This window comes from Pezoporus wallicus, unplaced genomic scaffold (genome assembly GCF_028554395.1).
Source record: "Pezoporus wallicus isolate ANWC-B61680 ecotype Strahan unplaced genomic scaffold, APGP_CSIRO_Pwel_v1 contig_9238, whole genome shotgun sequence".
NCBI classification, from domain to species: domain Eukaryota; kingdom Metazoa; phylum Chordata; class Aves; order Psittaciformes; family Psittacidae; genus Pezoporus; species Pezoporus wallicus.
Genome location: NW_026636792.1, coordinates 509,945 through 519,924, shown reverse-complemented (window position 1 = coordinate 519,924; position 9,980 = coordinate 509,945). Strand labels below are relative to the sequence as shown.

The window sequence follows — 9,980 nt, the reverse complement described above, 5'->3', positions numbered from 1 at the left end:
TTCTAGAAGGAAAACAACTGAAAGAAACAAGTTTTTTTCATTATGTTAAAGAATTTTCCTCTTCAGCCTCACAGATTTTCTGGGAAGTGACTCAGTATTTTCATATAAGAAACTGAACTAGGCATGAATTTGGTTCTGGTTATTGGCAGGCTCTCCTTCTCCCCCCTCCCCAGCAGTGCAAGTATGACAAAAAGGTCAAGTGAACATGAGATTCCAGGCAACTCACTTCAAGCTTTAAAAGCAAGACACACAAACCAGTTTTGCAAAACACCAAGTCTATATTTACATCCACATGTAATAATATACTCAACTAAAGTGAAATACATCATAAATTAAATGAGTAATGTGTGCCTACTGCTTGATGACTTCCGGTTTCAACAATTAAAATAAAACAAAATGGAATGAAATAAATACATAAAGGAAAAAAAAAAAAAAAATCAACAATTTGTACCTCTATATATGCACTGTTATTTCCAAAGAAACATACAAAACCAGTAGTATCCCAATAGTTAATACTGACGGGCAAAGTGTATTCTGAAGTACAGGGCTGAGCTGCCATAAAATAAGTCTTTTCATGCCCATTTTTCATTCCAACCCCAAGATACCTACCCAAAAAAAGCCTTGAGGGAAACTGTACCAGCATGAAGGGAGATTAAAAACAAACAAGTCTTAGGTGTGTTTGCTGAAACATTCTAAAACCCAGCCCCGTACTTTTAAATCACAGAACCCCATAAGGTACACATGATCGTTACAGCATGCATTCTATAAGACTCATTGAAAGATCACGCAAAAAAAATAGATTAACCATTTTCCAAGTGGATTCATCTTCAAAAAATAGGCTATAAAAGTGCAAAACTAGGAAACCAAAAATCTAGATTATGTACATATGGCTCAGCTTATGAACAGGAAAAAAGGTAAATAGTGTACAATTTCCTGATACACAGCACTTCATTACATCGCCAGTTTACAGAGACATTAAAAATAGGTCCCATATACAGGAACTAAGACATACAACTGGAACATCTCAAGTTGCATAATGAAAAAACAAGAGTTTCCAGGTTTTGCTATCTTACATTTGCTGTGTGAGGGAAGAGAGCAAAATGAACAGTGCAAAATTATTCATTTTTGTTGTTTTACTAAAATATATGGAAGTCAAAGTCAGGTACAGAAGGAATTAAGTCTTTACAGGCTTTGTGAGAAGCAACTAGGGAATGCAAGTCAAAATATGCAACAACTGTGCTTTACTGGCTGGTAACTGGCCATCTTCCCTTTACAAAAATTAAACTGCATGTGCATTAGAAAAAACTTGTTGTCTTCACACAAAAATAAAAGGAGATATTCTCCCATTTACAGGTTATTTCTCACTTATTTTAAACACCCATTATATGCTAAAACTCGACATCAAGAAGCTTCCAAGCACAGTCAAGCAGGCTATACCATAGCCATATCCCTTTTTGAAGTCTGTAGATCCCATATTCATATTGCAAGTCTGTTTGTGACTTTTACAGTTTGGACAAAGGTGCAAAGTAGTTTTCTCCTCTAAATGTAACTGTACTGAGTTTAGTACAAAACTAAACATTTGAAACATTTAGATTAATATTGTTTCTCATGCAAGTCCTAGGTATTTGCTGCTGTAAAAGTTTGTATGTTGGTAGAGATGTTTAAAAGGCTTCTCTGAAGAACAGCAAGCAATGCCAAGAGAAGGATCCAACCACATTTCAGGAACACCACACTGAAATCCAAATGTCAAGTATTGCCTCACCCTTGCATTTAAAAATATGCTGGAAACAACCCCAGAGAAACAGATCCCTCCCCAGCACATTATGGTCCAAACATATACAAGGCAGCATATACAAACATATACAAGCAAAATGGCAGCACCATTGCTTCGGTGTTGACAACATTTATTAACTGGACAGTTTCAGACAGTTTATTTGGAAATTGTTTTAAAAAACTAACATAGTTCAACAGAAAAAAAAAAGATGAGAAACTTTCAACCTTACGAAAAAGAAGCATTAAGCCAATAGGATTTCAACTTCAGTATTTACAGTTACCTGAGGTGCAAGGATTATATATTCTTTCAAAGAGAAACTCTTCAGCAGCACTCAAGTATGTAAAAATATAATTCCTACCTAATATTTGGTCAATTAATTCTAATGAAAAATACTTAAAAGTCAATGTCAAGATAAACATTCTCCACACACCTTCATAACCCAATTGTTTAGACTACTTTTTATGGCTATTTGGTACAAAATGTTAACAGAACCAGTATTATAAAACTGTAGTGTTTCTATATATAGTACAATCACAGCTTAGTTCAGTAGCTTTCACCATTCATTTTTCCTCAAGAGATGAACTGCAGGTATAACTCCATAGAACATGCACTTGTATCCTTAGACCTAGGAGAAAATAAAAACAAAAAAGAAAAAAAATGAGAAAAAATACAGTTTTGTGTTGTACAAATATAAATTAGTACAACACATTTTTTGTATCTTTAAAAAATAAAAGGGAATTTCTTACACATCCTTCCATAAGTTATTTACAAATTGGTATTGCCACATATGGTCTGGGTCGGTCATTTGCCAAATAAAAGCTGGCAATCAAGACTACTTTTGAAGATACTTAAGTCCCACATAGAAATACAGGCAGGAAGTTGAGTTTAAAGAAGCAGAACTAGGTGAGAATATGCTTACTAGGGGGATAACAAAAGAAGGAAGATTAAAAGAATATCGAGAAATAAACCAATTTATTTTAAAAGCTGTCAACTAGCTCTGCTCCCCAGATATGCCAAATCTTTCCCTAAAATAGTGTGTGCTGGTCCACATACTATAGCGTTCAAGACATTTCTCCTTAAATTTGAATGAGGGAAATTATCTGTAGCTCTGGGTTTGGAAAAAGCACAGAAATATATTTATTTATAGTCTTATAGAGTATCTATCTCTTTAGCATCTTAAGAATGTTGCAAACACAATGGGATGACCGAGGTCTGAGATACAGCTACACAACTGAAGAGATGAAACACAGGAATCCAGAATACCAGACTAACACTTTTCACTTGACCGTTTTCTCTGAGAAGCTACACCCACCCCTCAGTCAAACAAAGGAAAATCTATTTGGAGTAACCTCTCCAGTACACAAAGATAAGCCATCCTGTAGCTACCAGCTACTTCTCTATGAAATAATCCATTTAAAAAAAAAAAATTAGTTGCTGTTTGAGGCAATGGTCACAATCTTCAGAAGCTGTAAAATGAGTAACACCGACACCTTCAGGAAGGACTAACCAGCGTAACCTCCCATAGGATTCATGAATTGTGATAACAGCACTCACTTCCTCTCTCCTTCTCCACACAAGGCTCTTCGACCCTCAAGTACTGACTTGAGGGAAAGCATGTCATTGAACACTTCCCACTGGTATTGTAACTCATTTGTATATTTATCTACTCATAGACCTTCTATTTCTTTTAGAACAGCATCTATGTTTTTCTTATGCAAGCCATTACCACTATTCAAAGTAACCTATACTACCACACTAGTATTTGACTCACTTCATGGAAGAGAGGGAGCTTGTATTTTCAGCTGTTCTGGTTCAGACTTTCATGACCTCTTACCATGCTATGCAGCAACCTTTGATGCTGCAAATACATGACACAACATTAAAGTAACAATTAGATCAAAAGGTTTATTTACCGTTTCTTGAAGTAAATGATCAAGTCCTCTTGTCACTTGGTCGAAAGTGTGTGTTACTAATGAAGCTTTCGTAACTTCGCTTCTGTAGCACACTGCTAGGTAAGTGTTGGTATGACACTGATCTCTTTCCTGACAAAAATTAATGTAGAGAAGTTAAGAGTTATTTCCTGCTAACTGAATTGGTCAGACATTCAGTTGCAAGCAAGGCTACGTCAGCATCCAGAATCCCACAATACCACAGATGCTAACACAAGTAGTTTCATCAGCAGGGCCCAAAACAAGATATTCCTAGCCCTACTGAAGATTAGATTAAATTTAGTATCCAGCACAAATACAGAGAGAATGACAAGTACTCATCATCAGATTTGTTCTAAGCTGGACACATGATGTCCATCTCTCCAGATTTTGCTCATTTCTTTGCAAGAAATTTCTTTGCTTAACTCATCATTAACCTTTTGCAGCAAAGCCTGCTCTAAGTGCTGCAGTACTTTCACACATAGCATGACAGCAACATATCTAGCTTTTGTATTTGTTTGGAAATTGAATTTTGAGAGAAAAACAGGTATACTACATTATTGCCATCATAGATTATATGGCAACTGTGACACTTAAAAGACTGTTAATATACATTTACTTGAAGACCTTTGTTAAGCAATTTTCAGTCTAGTATACAGGTAATTTCATGTTTATCTGAGACCATTAATTCAGATTTATAGATGTGAAATCAATGCCTGTTCCATACTAAGTCTTATTAACTTAAGCAAGCAGTCAAAAACACTTCATAAAATTCAGGGAAAAAGTCAGGAATCATTACTCCCACAGAATACAAAAAGCACAACTGCCATCCATATTCCATGAAAGCTTTAAATGCAGCATTGAAAAACCTAGCAAGCTTTAATTAAATTAAAATGGCAAAGCTAAATTAATATTTCAACAGAATCTACAAAGCCATTGGAGTGTGTCATGAGCAATTGTCTTTAATTTGCAGCCTCTGCCAGATCAATCAGCCAACAGGTTATCCTTGATAGCACGTTGCCATTGCAAAGGCAACTAATTTGAAAATAACACAAACTGAGTGGTTTCAGAATGTTTCTGTCTCTTCAGGGCAACACAGAATGGCAGAGCTTACAAGCAGTAACGGATGGCATCATGCTTTAATCAAGTTTGCCAAGTGGAACATATTCTCATGACAACTTGATCCAGCATTTAACATGCGACGCAACATGCTCATAGGACCTAAATAATGGTGCCACAAGGCACACAGGCCCTTAAAAAGGTTTGTCATCATGTTTTATAATATCACCAGAGTTCAATAAAAAGACTACAGAAAGCTTCAGGTCTACACCTGCAGTACTTTGGTACCTTACAAAATACATCTTTGAGGACTTGCAGCTCTTACATACAGTTGTACTTTTTAACAAAGGAAGAATCTTCAGAAGCTTCCATCTTCACAATCTCCACCCACCTTAAAGCTCCCATACTGAGAAGTTTGCCTATCTGCTACTCTATACCCTCTCAACTATCAAAGGCTTAGGCTGGGTACTTCTAGGCAGACTGGTTGGAAAACTAGGAAATTAGCTTTAATCCCCTACGTTTTATCGCACATGTCTTTTATTGAGGTTATTAAGAAAACCCCATAAAGGAGGTCTTGTTTCCCAACTCTTTCCACTACAGGTAACAGCCATAAAAAGTTGCTTTTCTTGCCCCAAGACAGCACCATGTAACAACGAAATCTTTATTTCCATGACAACAATACTGTCAAATTAGTTGCAACCATAGTTTTGAGAACTCTTAAGTAACAAGAAACAGTAGAAAGTTCTTGACTACAAGCTAGCGTCTCCAAGCTTGCATCAAAGAAGAGGAAGAAAAGCCTACCACAGAGATTTTTCTGGCAGACAGGTGGAACTTGCAAAAGAAGAACAAGGTGGATTCCAATGAAGTCATTGTTTAAAAATAATACTGCATCAACTGGTACATCAGCAGGCCAACCTCACTACAACTACTGGCAAAACAAGAGAACTTCCCTATCTCCAATGTACAATAATGGTGGAAAGGAGTAAGAGACTGCCCACCATCTAGTCCTCAGAGCAGACTACTCATCTAGCTAGTTGAAGCTGCAATAATTTTTACTCTTCCCCTTTCCTGATTTCATAAAAATTAATAGGGTTTTACGTAACATCAAGAGCATCCCCTCAAAATCCTGAATCAACAGATATCAATGTCATTAGGCACAAATCCTCAGTCAGAACAAATTAACATAGTTTAGTCCATAAGGATAGCCATGTCCTCCCTCAGATGTTGAGATCACAGATTAAGTTCATAGTTGCTATCAACCATTAATTTAAAAAAGTAAATAAAGGAGTCTTCCAAAACACGCTAAATTCCACGCCTGCATGAGTAACTTCTGTGCTCAGAAAAAAAAAGCCTGTATTTCATTCTCTCAGATCACTAGGAATCAAAAGACAGCAACATTTGTCCTTCTGCCTGTCCCTACGCATTCCATGTATAACCTAGTGCCCATTTTACATTCCTCATAGCAATTCATGGTACAGTTCATGGTACACAACACTCTTTATGAAACTAAGAATTAACTCTATTTCATAACCATTTCAGTGAGTCAACTGTGATGCTGGCTTTTCCTTTATCCACTCCCTACCCAGACTAGGGACAGAACTGTAACACTTTCCTTCATCCTTCCACAACCCACTAACAAGCCTGAATATTTATGAAGCCCACAACCTTAAAATAAGCAAACAAAAACCAGAACAGAGTTAGTGAATACATTTTTTGCCACATAACTAAACGCAGATTTAGGATTTCACAGTTCACTCTGACCTACGGTAACACACCCCTGCTTGTTATAAACCCAAGACTACTTCAGAAGAATAATCTGACTGCTTCCAGAGAATGGGAGTATTCAGAGTTTAAGAACTTAGCAGAGGCTTTAAGACACAAACACTCTTCATTTTTATAACAGGATCTTCATTTCAAAATTGAAAGTCCTATATTTAGAGCCAAGTCAGTACTGACCTCAGCTCAAAGTCATAAATATCATCTACAGACAACTGCTTAAATATCACCTAGCACCTTTGAATCTTGGTGTCCTGCCAAGTTTTGACTGAGAACACAGAAAACATGTATTTCACGAAAGTACCAGTTTTCCAAATACATCCCAAAACATTCATCTCCACTAGTCCCAGTTTTCCACAAAGCATTACAACTTAATGCAATGATAAACCATGATTAGAATAGCAGAAATATATTGTCTTGATTTAACAAGGTATTGTTCCTACTAAAACCTAAACATTATAAAAACCCATTGAAGAACAGAGGTATAAGATTTAAATCAGTTTTATGATTTGTAATACACCCTTTTCTCCAACTGAAGGGAACAATTGTCTGTGACAACCTTTTATTTTTTTTTTAGTAAGAGGTTTTATTAGTATTCCAGACAGTCCAAGACATCTTGTATATTAAACAGAAAGGCTCATTCCATATCCTGGATAAGCTAGCATGTCTGGAGTGCTCTGATGAGCAGACAATACATGTTTGCCATCAGAAACCCATGGCAGGGGAAGAGGAGGGAACTTGAGGAACTTTAAATACCTCTTTAAAATTCATACCTACCATGCCTAATTCCCCAAGCCAGGAGTTTGCTGAACTTGGATTTTAAATTTAAAACCCAAGCACTTGCTGGACTTGGTAAAATGCTAAGAACAGTTTTATTTTCTCTGTTTTAAGGTGGGTATGCACTTATTTATATTTCATTTGCCTTTCTTTGTAATAGTTTAAGATATTGCAATGGTTGGAGGCAAGACCAGGTTGGACAGAGCCTTGAGCAGCCTGGTCAAGTGGAAGGTGTCCCTGCCCATGGCAGGGGGTTGGAACTGGATGATCTTCAGGTCCTTTCCAACCCTAACCATTCTACAATTCTATGATTTAACTAGGAAGGAGATACAGTACCTTCTACTGCAGAGCTGGTTACTTGGCCATTGCTAGATCCACAAGAACTGTAAAGTGATCCAGAGCTATATGGCTCATAAGGTTTGAGAACAGTCAATACATTAGGAGGATCAATATCATCTGAATTCAGAAGCCCTTGTTTGGTTGGCAAAACAGAGGATGCAGGTTTGGTGCGAGAACATTCCTGAGGTAGCAGATTTGCATATCTGTTTGCAGCACGAAATCTGCCCATTTCGTATCTTCTGTAATTAGCCATTGGAGAGTCAGTATGTTCAACAGCTAACAGATTAGGTTTCATTCGTTTAGAAGATGGTTCACCATAGTCTAGATTTACATTGCTCACAGATTTACCACAAAGATAGTCTCTTCCTCGATGACAAGGCCAGGCAGATTCATTTAGGTGGGAGTCGAGAGCCGCATTCATACTGCTGCTTATTAGGCCAGACTGAGACACTGGGACACTTGGAGTTTTGAATTTAGATTCAGATCTTTTTACTCTGTCCGATACTGGAGAGATACTGGAACTGGAGTGCATTTCTTGCTGAGGTTGTCTATAGTTATTTGCCTGAGCTCCAATATTACTTTGCTGTTTATGAAACTTGAGGTTACTTGGGGCTGTGCTGCTTGAGTCAGTCAAGGAAAAGAGAGGGACTTTGTTCTGCGGAGGTTGACATTGTTTAGCTTTCCCTGTTTGCAACTGTTTTTGCTGTGTAGATGGGGAAGCCTTACTTCTATTAGTATTAAAAGACAGAGGAAGCACATCTTTACCAAGCAGAGCTGGAGGGCATCCAGTGCGTCTGGCTTTAGCTAGAGCCTTGTTTCTACAGCCATTTTTGTTAACGGTGTCAGGATTGTATTTGTGCATCAGCCTCTTGTGCATCATTAGGACTTCTGGGTAAAATGTTCTGTAACCACAAAATGAACAGGTGCTGGGTGCTAGCAGGTCTTTAGTTGAAACCACTGAACATTCTTGTGAAGTCCCAATAGACAAGTTCAAGGGCTTTTCTTGAGAGTCCACCACAGGTTTGTGCTTGTAAGTTCCAGTGCACTCTCGCACATCATTCACAATTTTTCCACCCTTTACAGCACAAACATACTGGACATCATCTCCCTCTGATGCCACAGACTCCTTTCTCTCTCTTTTATAAGGAATACAGGGCTGAGCTTCCTTTGTTTCCTTCTCAGCCTTTAGTTTTTCTGGGTAAGGAGTGGACACATTCTCGTGTATTTTAGTTGAATTCTTACAAACGGAACCTTTGTTCAATTCCCTAGAATTATTTTTCATTTTTAAAAGGACTGTGCTGCCTATTGCATTGTTCAGGGACAGAACTTCCTTTTGCTGCTTGGTAGCTGGGCAGCACACAGCATCTTTGGCACAATCAAAAAGCTTCTTCGAATTTTTGGTTTCTTGAGCACCAACAGCAGCCAGCAAGAGCTCCTGACTCTGCAATGAAACTTTGCTGTCACTTTTCACATCTGCTGCACTATCAGCTTGCTTGTCCTTGTGATGCCTCTCTAAATGATACCTCAGTGAAGTTTTCTGTGCTGCTGCATACTCACAGAATTCACATTTGTACGGTTTTTCACCTGAAACACAGTTTTATCAGTCAATAATTTGACACAATTTGATTGAAGTCTTTAATACAATTAAAGACATGGGAACAATGTAGCCTGCGATACAATAAAATATTTTCTTTTCCCTGACACATACTCCTAACTCCCAAACTCATCTAAATCGTTCAAAGAACTACATCTCTCTACTTTTACTAACTACAGTGACATCTTCTGGCTACAACGAAGATATTTTCCACACACTGGCTATGTATGGAGATGGTAGCTGACAATATGTTTGGCAGAGATAAGCATGAAGTATAACTGTGGGTCAACTCCAGCAGTTTGTAGCCCTTGATCATACCACAAGTATGCTATTCGACAGCACAAATGTTACAGTTCATTTATAAATAGAGCCAATTCAAAAGAAACAGAGACATATATTAACAGGAGTAGAAAGTTTGTCTGGCTATGGAAAACAAGAAGTTGAACTGAAAAATAGACATAGCTTTTTCCCAGGTAGCAGCAACTGGCAAATGATCAACTTAGTACTTGGGAAATAGGTCGTTTGGTTTGGGTTTGGATTTTTATATTAACAAAAACACACCACAAACCCAAAACTTTTTGCAAGACTGCTAAACGCAGAAAGAATGGATGTTTTCAAATACATTGTGATTTTAACAGTAATGTAATTAGCCCTATTTGAAAAGATTTACACTGATGTAAATAATTCCTTCTGAGAAGTTTCAGTCAGGTTTTTTTTCTAGCATTAAACTTTG

The 9,980-nt window shown here is 37.4% G+C and overlaps 1 protein-coding gene across 2 annotated transcripts in view; it reads right to left on the bottom strand.

Annotated features, from left to right (window-relative positions):
• Positions 1-258: 258 nt before the first annotated feature.
• ZNF217 (zinc finger protein 217) overlaps positions 259-9,980 on the bottom strand; it is a 28,581-nt gene continuing 18,859 nt past the window's right edge. For both annotated transcript variants that reach the window (XM_057401686.1, XM_057401688.1), the window contains exons 4-6: positions 7,651-9,237; positions 3,688-3,816; positions 259-2,399 (exon numbers count right to left, since the gene is read on the bottom strand). In XM_057401686.1, the coding sequence (XP_057257669.1) occupies positions 3,707-3,816; positions 7,651-9,237 (1,697 nt within the window). In that variant the 3' untranslated portion in view covers positions 259-2,399; positions 3,688-3,706. The remainder of the gene's footprint in view (positions 2,400-3,687; positions 3,817-7,650; positions 9,238-9,980) is intronic.